The sequence below is a fragment of the Pteropus medius genome, unplaced genomic scaffold, assembly GCF_902729225.1.
Source record: "Pteropus medius unplaced genomic scaffold, Ma_sr-lr_union100, whole genome shotgun sequence".
Taxonomy (NCBI): domain Eukaryota; kingdom Metazoa; phylum Chordata; class Mammalia; order Chiroptera; family Pteropodidae; genus Pteropus; species Pteropus medius.
This window is the reverse complement of record NW_024344371.1, coordinates 8,321,534-8,339,677: the sequence shown is the minus strand read 5'-3', so window position 1 is coordinate 8,339,677 and position 18,144 is coordinate 8,321,534. Positions and strand designations below refer to the sequence as shown.

At 35.2% G+C, this 18,144-nt stretch overlaps 1 protein-coding gene across 3 annotated transcripts in view; it reads right to left on the bottom strand.

Annotated features, from left to right (window-relative positions):
• NUBPL (NUBP iron-sulfur cluster assembly factor, mitochondrial) overlaps positions 1–18,144 on the bottom strand; it is a 294,710-nt gene that overhangs the window by 119,278 nt on the left and 157,288 nt on the right. For 2 of the 3 annotated variants that reach the window (XM_039870497.1, XM_039870496.1), the window contains exon 11: positions 3,905–3,945. The exons of the other annotated variant lie outside the window; for it this stretch is intronic. In XM_039870497.1, the coding sequence (XP_039726431.1) occupies positions 3,905–3,945 (41 nt within the window). The remainder of the gene's footprint in view (positions 1–3,904; positions 3,946–18,144) is intronic. 3 annotated transcript variants of the gene reach the window in all.

Below are 18,144 nucleotides of genomic sequence, written 5' to 3'. Positions count from 1 at the left end.
GGAGGTAGGTGGTAATGACCTCTGTCCTTTAAAGAGTAGGCTAATCATTTCTGTCCTAGAGTATGTGTGTCTAGAGGAAATCCAAACTGAATCTCCTACTCTACAGAGACCAGAACCTATTGAAATACTTTTTGTACAGCTTCTTGGTACGCCAGTACATCAGTGCATGTATGGAAGTCTTCTTGGAGATCTGTAATTGCTGCAAGCATCAGCTGGCTGCTGAGAGACTAGTAGTAAGAACTACAGGGTGCCATGTCAGATGTGGAGCCATCAGCGCCCCGAGGAACTCTGCAGTTTCTGAACAGCCATGTTATCTGGCTAAGCCACAGGTATAGAAACAGAATGTAAGGCTCTTCCTCCCTGTGTAGAGCAGCCACCAGAAGATGTGACCTTGAGGGGTGTAAAAGTCAAACCCAGCATGCTAAGTCCAAACTGAGCCACTGATTAAAGAGACAAAGTGAAAAATGGAAGGTAGAGAATGAGAAAACAGGGCAAGTAATCAAGGCACCAGGAAAGTCGAGACTGAGAAGAGGCAGAGTTGCTCTGAATGAATTCTGAAGACAAAGTGTAAATGCCTGTTGGGCTCTTTATCCACTCCCAGTAGTCTCTTATGGTTCATGTCATTCAAATGGTTCAAACAGGGAGGAAAGCAGCAAGTTGAGGTGATTCTTGGTCAAAACTCACGATTTTCACTAGGCACTAATAGTTAAGCTCATCTGCAGAGAGAGAGAGAGAGAGACTGAAATGGGTAAGGAGCTTCACAGAAGCATTGAGGTCTCAAACAGCCTCTGTGGGAATGGAGAGAGAGTTGCCTAGGGACACACAAGCAGTGCCCAGCAGCCCTGAGGGCCCCGTTGAGGCCGGAGACTGCGCATTTGGTCTCCACTTGGGTGCGTGGTTTTCTTCATTGTTGCTGAGCGGTTTCAGGAGAGGAAGCAGATTGTAGGCATGACACAAATTTAGGCATTAACAAACTGCTCTAGTGGTTGCACAACAGGGTAAGGGAGTGAGGAAGAAACAAATGAAGCCATTCACTGTGTACATCTAAGTTAGCTAAGAGAAAAAGGTGTGATAGTTAATTTTATGTTTCAGCTGGGCTGGACTGTGGTGCCCAGGTATTTGGTCAAACATTACTCTGGATGTTTCTGGGAGGCTGTTTTGGATGAGATTAACATTTAAATCAATGGACTTCAGTAAAGCAGATTGCCCTCCATAATGAAAGTGGGTCACATCCAATCAGTTGAAGGCCTGAATAGAACAAAAGACTGACCTTCCCTGAGTAAGAAGAAATTCTGCCAATGGACAACCTTTCAATGTGAACCACAACATCAGATCTTCCATGGGTCTTCAGCCTGCCGGCACATCTGCAGGCTTTAGACTTGTCGGCTTCTATAATTGTGAGAGCCAATTCCTTAAAATCTCAATCTCTCTCTCTCTCTCTCTCTTTCTCTCCACACATACATACACACATGCACATATACACAAACACAATAGGACATCTATGTACATATATAGATATAGACATTTTATAATTAGTTATACCTTACTGGTTCTATTTCTCTGAAGAACCCTAATACAGAAGGTAAGTCTGGAGAGAGAAGGACCAGGTAAAGCGACATCAAGAAGTCTTAACAGAAGTTCAGTGAGGCTAATAGAATGCAGAAACAGGAAGGATGGGAAACCACTACATTCAGAGTTAGGAGGGTTTCAGATTTCAGATGCGGAGTATATATGAATGAGAACAAAGTCAGAGGAGTGGAGGTAGAGAATGTAGGAACTCAAAAAGCCTTTGAGGTTCAGGTGCTAGCCGGTCCATCCACACGCACATTGGAACAGTGCACTCAGCTTGAGCGTGGGCTTGGAACAGAGAAAGAAAACTGTGATCCAGGATGTCAGTAGAGAGGGAGGGCTGCCCGCTAACGTTATTCAATGGCTCCTTATCATCATCAGGGAAAGTCCAGCTCCTTCACATGGCGGGAAGCCCTTCCCAGTTCATCTCTGTTCAGCCCCAGCCCAGCCTCAGCCACACTGACTTTTTTGCCTGTGGTCTGGAAGCTGACTAAACTCTTGGCCTTCAAGCCTTTGCGCACTCATTTTTCTGTCCCTTCTTGAAAGAGCAATCCACTTCTTGCTCTACCACTCTCTTGCAGCCTCAAATGCAGCCAAAAAGCATTCTCATCTTGACAAGCACTCCTAAAAAACCAAAGACCGTCTGGGCAAGTCTCTTAAATAGTCAGGACAATTTCTTCCATGCTCGGTGATTAGCTATACATTGAATGAAGCAAACTGCACTTTTCTGTGGAACTGTAGGTTCTACAGATCCTTTAAAAAATTTCAGGCTGCTCAATCTAAATCATAGCCCAGGAGCTTTCTAGGTTTAATTCAGGTAGCATCAGAGAACTGTTTTAATTATTTGCAAAGATGACAATGAGCCTATGACAGGTGGCAACAGGTGGACCTCCAAGCTCTTCTTTTTCTTTGCATACCCTCATCCTTTGCATCTGTCAGATTGCCAGTTTTAATATTTAGTGCAGATATATGCTTTTTGCATTGATCTCTTTTCCTATTTTTGATTTTTCCCCTACAGCCTCTCTTAAACTTACTGCTTTATTTAAAAAATGATAAATAAAATATGAGCCTAGTTTTAACTTTTAAAGCATGAGGTAGTTCAATAATTAGAAGAGTGGATGGATGTTAATCAGTTATACTTGATTCTAACTGATACCTGGATCAGAGGCTCTGGCAGTAAACTTTAAGGAGCCAGGAGCTCTGATCTCTTTCCTCAGCCTGAGAAAAATTCACCCGTTTGCCTCACTTTCTTCCCTCCATAAAGATTGTATGGGGGTGGGGAGGAACATTAGGGTACCAGAGTGACTCCATTCCAAGTGGTCACCCTTGCATGTTTGCTCGTCTTCCCAAACCATTGTCTCCAAGTTCTCCCTAGTAATGCAGACAACAGCATCATTATGCAGCCACACCGAGGGGCCAGTCTTCTACAGGTAACCCTTCTTTTCACAATTAAGCGAGCTGCAGCTCTTAATGGCAGAAATAAAGAATGATTTCTCTCTTCTCTACACTAAATACTCACCTTCCTTAATAAACTTGACGTCCTTCACTGTGAAATTGGAAACATAGCCTTTTCCTGATGACCAGATGGCCCAGCAAATTTAATCACTTCAAGCACTCCATGTTTCCTCTCCACTACCTTCCATGGTGAGGAAATCAAGAGGCAAACTCCTTATTCCTCCCAGATGTCAACCTCTCTTGAGTGCTACCCCCAATCATTATTAAAAAAAAAAAAAAATAGAACAATAAAGTTCAAAGAAAATATTTCTTTAAAGCTATAAAATAAAACAAACTTTCAGAGGAGGGTAATAGTAAATAAATAAAAAAATGAATCAAAATTATTTCTGATTAATATTTAATTCAATAAGAATGCCACTTAACATTTATTCTAATTTATCTGGTACAGTTGTTTGATTTAAATTTCTCTTCAAATTCATGTCTAGTACTCCAGAGAGTAAAGGGAAAAAAATTCTGATGAATAATGTAGGGCACTCTGAATAGAATTTTACCCACAGCAGTTGATATCCACTTAATACAGTGGGCTGGCTATTCCAGCTCATAAAAGCTTAACATGATTACTGAGTTTCTTTGGGTATACAGTTGGCCTTCCATACCTGCAGATTTTGCATTCAAGCATTCGACTGACTGCAGATGGAAAATACCATTTTTGATCCATGGTTGGGAATCCATGGATGTGGAAGGCCAACTGTCTGCATCATTCTACACCATTTTATATAAAGAACTTGAGCATCCATGGATTTTGGTATCCACAGGGGGCCCTGGAATCAATCCCCCATGGACACCTAGCAATGACTATATGTTCCTTTAACAGTCTTACCTAGGCAAATTTATTGAATCTTCTAAACCTGTTTCTTCCACCTGAAAAAAAATGGGTACCTTAGGCTTTCCAAAAAATATAGGGAAATTCATGTTGGTAAGGTACTTTCCAGAACAGATAAACTGACTACACAAAAGGTAATTATTCCCATAGTTCAGTCTCTCACATCAACCCTTTCCCTTTCTTCAAACCAATTTTGGAGACGGTGACGCGTGCTCTTATTTATATGGAAATTGATAACTCCTTTATTTATTGATTAAAATAACATGTTAAGGTTGCTATGAATTGTCAAGACAATTAGTTTGCAACAAGGATTTGTATTAACAGAGCTGGGAAGTGAAATCAAGACTAAAGTGGCAGCACCTATTCTGCATTTGGAAAATACGCTCTTAGAAAATATGCAAACAAGTCACAGACATACTTGTTTCTAAAAGCTTGGGACACTAAAGCATTCTAGGAAGTATGACAATAAAGCTATCATTCAGAAATAAAAATGGATTGTACAGGTTTCAGCCCAAACACTTAGATGGCATATTTTCCTATCCTTACAATACTTCGTTTCATAAAAAAGCAACTTGACTAAATAGCTTCTGTGTCCTAGTCTTTACTAACAGGAAGTAGTCATTATGTAAAATGTAATTAATCAGAAGCCTCAGATAGATCCAAAAAGCTTGTTTATATAAAAATTCTTCCCTAGAAAGGATAAGAAGCCTCCCTGATTCAATAGAAAACAATTACTTGCTAATTCAAGACAGTAAAAACTTTCTCTCCACCATAAAAAAAAAAATAAATAAAAAGTTTTGATGTTTTTGTTTATTGGTGATTTTATGTACACTATTTATAAAAATTGGTGAGAAAGAATAAATAATGTCAACTGTTTCAAGCAACAGTCTGAATGCTAATTAAAAAGTAAGGAGATAGTTTCGGAGCAATGTTTTTTTTTTTTCCCTCCACAAAACGATCAATTTGAACTAGAGGGCCACAGAATATTTATATTAAAACTTTATAGTCAGTAAAAGAAACATTTCCTTGGTGCAAAGGAACAAACAACACCCAACATTCCCTCTAAATTCTTTGGCAAAGAAAATAGGGTGTAATAGGGAAAAAGAAGAATTCCTAAAATAAACTTTATGCAATCACAGGAAGCATTTAGATCCCTCTTTTCCTCCGCTTGCAGGAAAATGAAACAATCTCTGGGACACAGGAAATAACACAAGTGTTAGAAAATCCCTGTGGTATGAGATAAAAAAAAACGTCAAGTGGATCTCTTCTGAGTCCCATAAATGACGTAAAGGACAACAAACAGATGGTGAAAGACTCAGGCACCTCAACAAGAAGTAATTGATTTATACTGGTGAGAGTGACGACTCCATTTGAGGTTCAGGAAAATAGGACAGCAGAGAGTCACATACACAACATTACAATTGATACATCTGCACACAACTAGCTCCTGGCCTCATTTTGGCAAAAAGAGCAACTGCAAGAAGAATACTGATGGCAAGAAGTGTGGAAGGAAGAAAGCATTGAGGGAGAGAAGAAGAAAAAAGTGGATAGGACTATTTTATTTTAGATTGCCAGCAGATTCTACTATAAATTAGTAAAAATATGGGCATGTCAATAACTGGGACAATTTAAGAAAAATCAACAATTCATAACTGTGGACATAATATTATACATAAGCAAAAATTCATATCATAATATCATTGGGTAGAAGAAAAGTTTATAACGTTTCATTCAATTTAATTATAAGTGTCAGAATAATAAATCCTGGGTATTGAAAAAACAATGGCGTTGATGATAGAAGCTCTGTTTATCACTCTGGCGACCAAATAAAGTTGTGATAGAAACAAGGAGCAGCAGCAAGGAAAAGTTGTCTGGGATGAATAAGCCATACAACTAGGGAGAAATCCAAGAAGGAGTCCTGCAGAAGGTAGGACGGGCCGAGGACACAGGGCTGCCCAGTCCCAAGAGGCTGAGACAGACGGAGGTGAGACTGTCCCAAAAGGCTGAGTGAGAAGGAGGGTACGGCAGAGGCAGACGCCTATTAAAGGGGCCGCATCCGCAACTGATTTTTGCGGTGATGGACTTGCTCGCTCTGAGCACCAGTGCCGATTCGCCTATGTGCAGGGGACACCAGGGACATACAAGGAGACACTATCAGAGTGAGAGCCAAGGAGAGACTTGCTCAGTACAGAAGTGCCAACAGTATCTATTGTTCCCTGTTGAGCCCTCCCGCCTACCAGTGCATGGACACAGCCGCCATAGCTAGATAACAGAGGTCGCGCCATCTAGAGGATGCCATGAAACCTTGCCTCTCCCAAATTGTGGCCTCTCCCAACAAGCCACAATGGGCCCCACACGACAAGCCACATCCTCAGCGAGTCAGGTGCTCCTTGCTGAGACTCATAATAGAGGAGGCAGCTGGCCTTGGTTTCTGGTGTGGCCTTTTGAGGCAACTATAAGCACAGCATCTGTGGATTGCTTGTTGAATCTTAACAAGTGGCCCTGGAGGGGTAGAGACTTGGGCTAAATTTGGCCTGAAGCTGAACCCCTCTCAGGACTGTGCCACTGGATACCTACTTCACAAATCCACACTAATAAGACTGGGAAACAGGAGCTTTGCTTAACACATAGAAACAGACATGGAAAGGCAGCCAAAATGGGAAGACAAAGAAGCAGAAACCATATGACAGAACAGAACAGAGATCCAGATATAATGGAGTCAAGTAATTTAATAGATACAGAGTTCAAAACACTGGTTATACAGATGCTCAATGAACTTTTGGGAAGTGTAGATAAATTCAGTGAGAACTTCAACAAAGAGATAAAAAACATAAAAGTGGAAATGGAAATTATAAAAGGGAGCCAGTCTGAAATGAAGAATACATTATCTGAGATGAGAAGTATATTAAATGGAATAAACAAAAGAATAAACAAAGTGAATAAAGAAGAGGATCAAATGCCCTATCTAGAGTACAGGAAAGCCAAGGACACTCAATCAGAATGGCAAGAGATAAGATGTCAAGACTATAAAAATAATTTAAGGAGTGTATGGGACACTATTAAGGGTCCAAATATCTGTCTGGTTGGCGTAACTGAAGAAAATCAAGATGTTGAACAGCTGTTTGAAGAAATAATGATGGAAAACTTCCCTAACCTGGTGAAGGAAATGGATATAAAACCCCAGAAAGCTCAGAGAATTTTAAAAATCAGGGATCCAAAGAGGCCCACACCAAGACATCATAATTAAAATGCGAAAGGTTAAATACAAAGAAAGAATATTAAAAGCAGCAAGAGAAAAACAGATAGTTACTTTTAAGGGAACACTCATAAGACTGGCAGCTGATTTCTCAAAAGAAACTATGCAGGACAGAAGGGCTTGGCAAAAAAATATTCAACAGGCTGAAGACCCAGGATCTACAACCAAGAATAATTTATCCAGCAAAGCTATCGTTTAGAGTCGAAGGGCAGATAAAGAGCTTGCCAGACAAAAGTAAGCTACAGGAATTTATCATCATCAAGCCAGTATTACAGGTAATGTTGGAGGGACTTCTTTAAGAAGAAAAAACATGTATCAAAAACAGGAATAAAGAATGGTAACAACTACATTTCTATCAATAAGTACCTTAAATGGAAAAGAATTAAGTGCTCCAACTAAAAGATAAAGTGGCTAAAAGGATAAGAAAACAAGACCCCTACATATGAAAAGGAAGGGGACAGAAAAAGATGTTGTTTTAATGGACCTAGAAGGTATTTAAGTCAGATAGAGAAAGATAAACACTATATGATTTCACTTATATGCAGAATCTAAGGAATAAAAAGAATAAATTAATCAGACTAACAAATATAGTGGACAATTTGGTGATGGACAGAGGGGAGCAGGGTTTGGGGAGCTGGAAGAATGGAGTGAAGGGTTAAAGAAGTACAAATTAGTAGCTGATGGACGGTCACGGGGATGAGAAGCATGGCATAGGGAATGCAGTTAGCATAAATACGTTGGCTAGGTGGAGAGTCAGGGGAGGAAGGGACCAATTGGGGGGATTATTTTATGAAATATATATATGTTTAACCAAGGTACTGTATACTTGAAACTAATTTTAAAAAAAGAATAAATCCTATACTTATTTTATGCCTTAAAAGTACTTTTTCTTAGAATATCCAGTTAAGAGGATATTTTTGGAATTGCTACATAGGACACATTAGTAGGCAAATGTTTTTATAATCCCACCAAAGACTTAGCAACTACGTCCTTCTCAGGATGAAAGATCAAAATTATATGGAGTAAATCAGGAAGAACTTCAGATTGTGCAGACATTTTTCCCTTTGTGGCTTTAAAAGGAGATTCCACAAAATCTTCTGAAGACCATCTACCTGTGTTGTGACATTTCATGACCACACCTTGAATTTAACAGGTCATAAATAGGATAATAAAATCAATTACATTTAGTAGATTAAAAATGTAGTTTTAAATGATTTTTTAGAGTATTGGGTTTTGGCAACAGTAACTAGGCAGAATTAACTGTTTAATCATTTACAGTGTCAAAATAGATCCTTCCCTTCCTTATGCTCTTCCAACCCCTTCCTCCAGCCTTGGTTCCCTCATAGCTATATTCCTGTGATGGTTTTCCAGCTGGTCTCCCCAATTTCCTTGGTTTTGCTATTGAATGCCCCACCCTTGAACCCTTACCCCAACTCTGCTGCCACCTTTCTTCCTACAGATGGCTGGATCAATCTTTTAAAAATATGGTTTCTGTAAGTCACTTACAAAGTCAAGAACTTATGGAGCCAGTTTCTTAGTAACCTAACTTAGATAGTTGACACATGTATACATAAATATATGTGTGTGTCTGTTAATGCAAATTGTAGCATTCCACACACACTTTTTCTTTTAACAATATAACCCAGTAATCATTCCATTTCAGAACCTATGGGTTTTATTCTGCTTTATGCTGCTTTATTCTCCTTTAAGAGCTGCATTATACTCCATTGTATGGATGTTCCACGATTTACCTAACAAGCCTCTGTGGAGGGGAAATGATGGGTTGAGTAAGTAGAAGAAGGAAAGAAATTAATTTTTCCTTCAAATGAAAGGTTGTATTTCTCCAAATTAAGCTTATATTTTATACACACAAAAGAATATGCATAGGGGAGTTAAGAAACAAAACAATACCCACGACCCCACACCCTCCCAACTTAAAAAAAAAAATCTAGTTTACCAATACTGTATTTACCTTTTCCTGCCTCATCCCTGTCTCTCATCTTAAAAGTAACTCTTACCTGATTTTAACATTTATCATTCCCATAGGTTTTTAAGAAATTTTATCACATGTTTATATGGCTAAATCATATATTAGTTGGTGTTGCTTGTTTTTGAGCTTTATAAAATGGCATTACTGTAAATAGTCTTTGCAATGGCATTGCTGGAATGGGCTCTCTGTACTGTAAATAGTCTTCTGTAACCTGCCATTTTCGTGTATTATGTTCCTAAGATTCAACCATTTGAAAAAGTACCTGTAGTTCATTCATTATTACTGCTGCATAATATTCTACGGTGTGACTATGCTATGCCAAACTTATCCATTTTTCTGCCAAGCATTTGGGATATTTGCAGGTTTTTGCTACTCTGAACGGTGCTGCTATGAACATTCTTATGTGTCTTCTGGTGTACACATGCAAAAAGTCCTCTAGAAAATACCAGAACAGAGTAGTAAGTTATGACTGCAATATTAGAATGAAGTGTTCTCCAAAGTGGTCATTTACCATTTTATCAGCAAAGTCAAAAATGAATCCCTTCCAACACTTGGTTTATGAGACTCCTTAATTTTACAATCCAATGAGTGTAAATGGCATCTCATTGGTTTTGATTTGCATTTTCCTGATTACTTCTGGGATTGAGCTTCTTTTCTTAGGTTTATTGGCCATTCATGTTTCCTCTTCTGTGAAATGACTATTTTGTTTCTATTGCCTAGTTTCCAATTAAGTCATCCTTTTTTTTCTTACATATTGATCTGTAGGAGTCTTTGAATCATTCGGAATAACTAGTTAAAGGTGCTGCATTATGTTCTCAGTTTATAGCTTATCTCCTCAATTTCTATATAATGTCTTTTACTGAACAGAAATTCTTAATTTTAATGCAGCTAAGTTTATCAATCACTATTTTATGATTAGTGCCTTTTGTATCTTGTTTAAGAAAATCACAAAGATCCTACATTTTCTTCAAGATTTTATAATTTTACCTTTAAAAATGATTTTTATATGGCATGAGGTAGGGATCTGTGGGGTTTTTTTTTCCATATGGATAAACAATTTCCCCAGCACTGTTTCCCAGTGATCTGCAATATCCATTTTATCATAAATCAAGTGTTCAGATATACACAGTCTGTTTCTAGGCTCTCTTTTCTTAATTTTCTTTCCCTATATTAACACCAAACTGTCTTAATTACTATAAATTTATAGTATGTCTTGATATCTGGTAGGGCAAGTTGCCTTCTTCTTCCCCCTCCTCTTCCTGCTGATTTTTCTTCTTCCTCGGGAGTTTTTCAGTTATTATTGGATCTTTGCTCTTCATATAAATTTTTAAATCAGTTTGTTGGGCTCTATTAAAAGGGAGGATTATTTTCCATGGAATGCCTTTTTATACCTGCAAAATATTTTTGTCTAGAAGACATGTATTATAAATAAAAAATACTTAAAAATAATCTTGACGGGCTGCTTGTTGTGTCATGGTCAAATTGCCTTTCATGGCATTTAAGGCACTCTGGAATCTGATCATTTTTTTCCACCCCATTATTCATTACCTTCAAATATGAAACTACATCTCTAAGTAGGCTAGTTTTCCAATAGCTCCTCCATATATACTATACACAGCCCACTTATACCTGCCTATTTCTTTGCTCATATTATTTCCTTCTATTTAACCACCTATTTGTCAAACCTGATTCCAGATCTTTCTCCAATGCACTTCCCTAAAACTACTAATGTACTTGAAGTCAGAGTTTGGCTGTTATTAGTTTTAAATTTTATTTTCTGATAGTTTGGTGTCCTCAATTTTAAGTATGAGCTCCATAGAGGCAAGTACAGACTGGAAAAGAGTTGAAATATTTTCAAAGAAATATAAAATCCATATTAAATGGATTTTAGACTAATCATTATTGCCAACTTTTGGGTCCAGTCACAATAAGGCCTTTTAGCTCAGATATGTTGACTTTCTTTTATACTTGATCTAGGTGAGTAACTATGATTAGTGAACTACAAAAGAAAGCCAGTGCTTAATGGAATTTATTTGCAAGAGACTTTTACAACATAATTCGAAAATACCTTCATCAGCAGAGACAGCTTAATAACATGTTCTCATGGTGGTTTACAACATATCTGTATAGTTCTCCATCTGAAGAGATGATAAGGAAACAAGTGTGTAAACCATAATTAAATCTATTAGGCACAGTGTGAGAAATAATGTTTAAATAACAGTTCAACTAGCTGCCGACACCCATCTTCTTCAAAATGTTTTTTAATACTTGAAATAGATATAGTTGAAGATAATTTATTGTTCCTATCTTATTTCTCAATTAAAATAATAAAAAATAGGAATTGTTACTACTTGATATATTAAGTTTATAAAAGACAACTGATGTTTATTGTAAAGGCCCAAACTAACCTGCAGTATAAAAATTATCAATGGCATAGAGTATAAATTAGCTGAAACAAAAACTAATAATTATAGAACTTTAAAATGTCGATAAAAGATTAAAAATAATAAAGAACAGCAAAGTAGTTTGAAAAAAATTTCAAATATATAACCACTTTTGTCTTCTTTTTTTTTTATTAAAGGATATTCTTTTTTATTAAGCATCTTTTATGTTTAAAGCAAGTTATCTGTTGTTATAAACCTGATATTCCCAGGAATAAAAGTTAGCTACTTTTCAATTAACAAATTAAAAGTATGGCAGATCAATATTTATATAGTCATCCAATTTCAGAGTTTAACAAGGTTTTCAAAGCACTGATATGCTTTACACTGAAGATTGGGTTTAAATATTACTTAAATAAGTGTTTCTGATTAGGAAAGTGGTCTATGACCAAGTTCTGTTGTCACTATACTCTATGGAAACTTTAAGCCAAATTACTTAAAATAGTTTTAAATGTGAAAAAAAAAAAGTTGCTTTAGACACACAATAGGATGTGGCACGAGAAAAGAAAGCAAATCATTGAATTGATTATCCTCAAGTTTCAACCTGAACTCCAAACGTCAGTAGTCACTCTAGCTCGCAGAAGAGAGAATGCTCATCTAGTTTTCAATATTTACTTTAAAAAAATGGGACTTTGAAAAAGAGATTTGACAACAACCTTATGGACATTGCAATATTTCAGGCATTTAAAAATGGTTATCTTCTTATAAAAATACTATTCTTATAAAAAATATAATCCAATATCAGAAAGCAATTCATTAATACATCATTATTTTTAAAACTTTGAAGTATAACTTCACAACATATGCGCAATAAACTGCATATATTTAAACTGTACAATTTGATGAATTTTGACCTCTGTATATACCTATGAAACCTTCACCATAGTCAAGTTTATGAACATTTCTATCATTTCCCAGAGTATCCTCATTTCCTTTTTAATCCATCTCTCTCTTATCCTTTCTCCCCCAATATCCATCTCCAGGCAACCACTGATTTACTGTGCCACGTAGTTAAGGATACAGTTTCTAGCATTGTACATAAATAGAGTTTTACAGATTGTACCTTTTATCTGCCTCTTTCACTCTGTATTATTGTTTTAAGATTTATTCATATTATTGCATCAATAATTCATTCCATTTTATTGTATCTATTATATAGATACAACAAATTTGGTTTATCCATTTACTTTTTGGTGGATATTCGAGTTGTTTTCAGCTTTTAGATATTATAAACAAAGCTGCTAAGAATATTTGTATATGTCTCTATGTGGATACAAGTTTTGTTTCTTTTGGGTAAATATCTAGGAGCAGAAAAGTTAAATAGTATGGTAAGTGCATTTTTAACTTTTTTAGAATGTGCCAGACTGTTTTTCAGATGTAAATGTACTGTTTTACATTCCCACCAACAGTGTACAGAGAGTTGGAGAGTTGAGGTGGATCCACATCACCACCAACGGTCAGAGTGTTCAATCTTTTTCATTGTAGCCATTTTTGTGGCTTTGTAGTGGTATCTCATTCTGGGTGTTTTGTTTGTTTTTGTTTTGTTTTTGCATTTCCCTAATGACTAAAGATGTTGAGCATTTCTCATGTTATTTTTTAATGGTATCTCTTCTTTGACCAAGTCTCTAGTAAAATCTTTTGCCTATTTCAAAATTGAGATTTTGTCTGCTTATTAATGGGTTGTAAGAATTTTTTATATAGTTTAGATACAAATTCTTTGTCAGATATGTTTCACAAATGTTTCTTCCAAGTCTATAAACTGCCTTATAATTTTCTCAATTTTGATTTTCAAACAGCTGTTTTAATTTTAATGAAGTACAATTTATCGAATTTTTCTTTTATAGTTTTATAGTGATTTTCTGTGCCCTATTTAAAAAATCTTTGCCTAACTCAAGATCATGAAGATTTTCTCCTCTAAATTTTCCTTCCAGATGTTTCATAATTTTAGATTTTGCATTTAGGTATATGATTCATTTCGATCTCATTTTTGTAAATATGTAAGGTCTAAGGTGAGATTCATTTCTTTGCAAAAAGATGTCTAATTCTCCAAGCACGATTGCTGAAAAGATGATCTATTCCTCACTGAATTGCTTTGACACCTTTGTTGAAAATCAAGTTATCATATCTGTACATGTCTATTTCTGAATTCTCTGTTGTTTCATGGATCTATATGTCTATCTTTACACAAACACCACACTGTCTTGATTACTGCAGCTTTATAATAAGTCTTAAAATCAGATAGTATAAGTTCTTTGACTTTAACCTTTTCTCAGAACTGTTTTGGCTATTCTAGACCCTCTTTATTTCCATATAAATTTTAGAATCAAGTTGTCGATTTCAACACAAGAGTCTCCTGAGATTTTGATCAGGATTGCATTGGATATAGATCAATTTGGGGAGAACAGATATCTAAACAATATTGAGTCTTCCAAACTACAAACATGGTTATCTCTCACTATTTGTATAAGTTTTCTTTCATTTCTTTGTTAGTGTTTCATTTTTGTCAGCATAACAGATCTTGCACACATATTATTAGATTTGTATTTAAACATTTTATGTTTTTGTTATTATATATTGTACTATTTTCATTTCAATTTCCAATTGTTCATTGTTTGTATATAGGAATAAAATTCATTTTTGTACATTGACCTTGCATACTGCGACTCTGCTAAATTCACTTACTATTTCTAGTTACTTTTTTTTTATATTTGGGAGAATTTTCTTCAAACTCTTGTTGCCTGTGAATGGAGATAGTTTTATTTCTTGCTTTCTAATCTGTATGCTTTTCTTTTTCTATTACACTAAGACTTCCAGTACGATACTGAATAAAAGTGGTGAACTTGGTCAGCCATTCCTTGTTCCCAGCCTTAGGAGGAAAGCAGTCAGTCTTTCACCATTAGTTATGATGTTAGCTGTAGATACTTTGCAGATGCTTTTTATTGGGTTGCAAAAGTTGTGTTTTATTCCTACTTTGCTAATTTTTATCATAAGTATTGAATTTTGTCATGTGCTTTTTTTTTGATCTATTAAGATAAACATACGGTTTTTCTTCCTTAGTCTGTCCTTCTTCAGTATGTTTCTTGTTTAATCTGCTGTTTACATTTATTGATTTTCAAATGTTGAAGCAATCTTGCATTTCCAGGATAATGACCTTTTGGTCACAATGTATTATCCTTTTTATATAATGCTGGATTCAATTAAATAATATTTTGCCAAGTATTTCTGTATCTGTCTTCATGAGGAATATTTGTCTGTAGCAGGATAATTCTGGCTTCAAAAAATGAATTGAGAGTGCTCCTCATCTATTTTCTGGAAAAGTTTGTGCAGAACTGGCATTTTTCTTAAATGTTAGGTAGATTTTGCCACTGATGGCATCTGGGGCTGGAATTTACTTCGTTAATTCATCATTACAAATTGCATTTCTTTAAGTAATTTATGACTATTCAGTTACCTACTTCTTCTTGAGTGAGCTTTGATGGTTAGCGTTTTCAAAAAATTTGTCTATTTCATCTAAGTTGTCAAATTAATGGGCATAAAGTTGTTTGTAATAGTTCTTATTGTACTTTTAATGCCTGTAGACTCTTACTGATGTTCCCTCTTTCACCTGATATTGGTAATTCATGTCTTCTCTCCTTCTTTCTTTTCTAAATGTGTATAGCTAGACGTTTGTCAATTTTGTTCTCCTTTTCAAAACACCAACCTTTGATTTCATTGATTTTCTCTATTGCTTTTCTTCTCAATTTCATTTATTTCTTTCTGTTTGCTTTGGATTTCATTTGTTCTTCTATGGCTAGGCTTTTCATGTGGAAAATTCTTTCGTTGATATTTCTACTTTTCTAATTACAAGCATTTAGTGCCATAAATTTCCCTCTAAGCACTACTTTAGTTACATCGCACAAATTTTGGTGTTTTAATTTCTTTTCAGTCAAAATATTTTATAATTTCCCTTGTTCCTTCCTCTTTGATACTTGGATGCATATTTTTGTTATATTTCCAAATAATTGGGGGTTTTCAGATTTTTTTGTATCGAATTCTATTTAATTCTGCTATGGTAAGAGAATATATTCTATATAATTTCTGTTATTTTAAATATGTTGACATATCTTTTATGGCCCAGAATATGATATATCTTGGTGAATGTCCCATGTGCACTTGAAAATAATATGCATTCTGCTGTTTTGGGATGACGTGGTCTTTAAGTGTTGATCATAAATGTCGTTCAGGTCTTCTAACACTTATCAATTGTCTTGTTCCATCGATTACTGAAAGAAGTATTGAAATCTCCAACTGAAATTGCAGGTTCATCTGCTTTTATTCTTAGTCTCATCAATTTTTAACTCCTTATATTTCACAGCTATTTTGTTAGGTGTAGACACATTAGCATCGTTACATCTTCTCGTCTACTTAACACCTTTATCACTTTGTAATTTCCCTCTTCATTCTTGATAATGTTCCTTGTTCTGAAATCTACTGTGCCTGATATTGTAGCCATTCCACCTTACTTTTGATTAACTTTTACACTATATACCTTTTCTTTCACTTTAACCTATTCATGTCTTTATATTTAAATGGATTTCTTTTAAAAGTATATAGTTGGGTCTTATTACTTTTTTATCCACTCTGACAATGTTTTAATTAGTATGTTTTGAATATTTACATTCATTGTAATTATCTATGTTTGGATTAAAATCTGCCATCTTGCTAGCTATTTTCTATTTTTTCTATCTGTTCTTTGTTCCTGTTATACTTCTATTTCTGCTCATTGCAGACTAAGTATTTATGATTCCATTTTATCTCTACTACTGGCTTATTATGAACTTCATTTAAGAAAATGTTAGTTGTTTTAAAATCAAAATGTCCGAAGTGTCCTATGATCGATGATTGGCTAAAGAAGCTGTGGTATATATATAATGGAATATTACTCAGCCATAAGAAGAGAGGAAATACTGTCATTTTCAGCAACATGGATGGACCTTGAAATAATCATACTAAGCAAAATAGGCCAGATGAAAAAAGTTGAAAATCACATGATATCACTTATATGTGGGATATAAACCTAAAAGCAACAAATGAACAGGACAAACAAACAGATTCATGGACACGGACAATGGACTAGTGGTTACCAGAGCGGGAGGTAGACGGGGGGAAAATTTTTTTAATAATTTCTTCAATTAAATAAATATTTAAAAAATAAATTCAAAATGTTTGGCTTTAATTAATCACAATCTACTTTCAAATAATATTATACTATTTCTAGTTAGTGTAAGAACCTTACAATAGTGTACTCCCAATATATCCCCCTCATCTTCTGTTATTGTTGTCACATATTTTTCTTCTATATATGCTATAAATCTATAATATATTGCTATTATTTTGTATTTAGACAGTCAATTGTCTTTTAGAATGGTAAAAAATAAGATACTAGATACTATTTATCTTTAACCCTTTTCAGAGATCTTCATCTCTTTTTATAGGTCAAAGTTTTTATCTGGTACTCTAGTCCTTCTTGAAGAACTTCCTATAGCATTTACTGTAATAGAGTCTGCTATTAATGAATTCTCTCAGCGTTGGTCTAAAAATTTTTCCTTTTTGAATGTTATTTTCATTGATAAAGAACTCTGGATTTACAGTTTTGTAAATCCAGATGTCCCTCCATTGTCTTATGGCTTATTTGCAGCAGGTCTGTTTGTAAGTCATATTATTTTTGTTGTCTGTCTGTAATGTGAATTTTTTACTTACTGCCCACAAGATTTTCTTATCTTTGTTTTTCCAATGGTTTCAATATGATATATCTAGATTTTTAAAATCTTGCTTGGGGCTTTCTGAGTTTTGTGAATTCTCCAGTTTAATATCTTTTATTTAGAGACTTCTTAGCAGTTATCTCTTTAAATATTTTGTCTGTCCCACTGTATCTCTCTTTTCCTTATGAGATGCCAATTTATCCCCAGCTCTTACTTGTATGTGTACATGTTTTAAATTCCTTATTCTTTATGCTTCAATTTGTGTAGTTCCTGTTTACCTATCTTCAAGTTCATCACTTCTTTCTTCACTTGTCAAGTTTACTGATGAGCCCAAAGGCATTCTTCATCTCTATTACCGTGTTTTTTAATTTCTAATATTTCTATTTAACTTGTTATGGTTTCTACCTCTCTGTGAAGTTCCTCATCTGATGAAGCATGTCATCCACCTTTTCCACTAGACTCTTTAACATATTAATTATAACCATTTTAAAATTCCTTATTTGACAGTACCATCTGAGTCATCTCTGATTGGTTCTGTTGAATGCTTTGTCTCTTGATAGGGAGTTGATTTTTCTTGCTTTTTATGCCCTATAATGTTTAAACTAAATACTGGTTATCATGAGTAGGACAGCAGAAACTGAAGTAAATAGCACTTATGGCTAAATATGGGTATGCCTCTTCTTTAGCTAGAGTCTTAATGTGCAGCTTTGAGTCAAACTGGTCAGGAGTTGATCCTGTTTATGTTTTATTGTTGTTATGGTTATCTTCAGTACACCATTAGCTTTGAATCCTTCTGGTATTATCTTGCG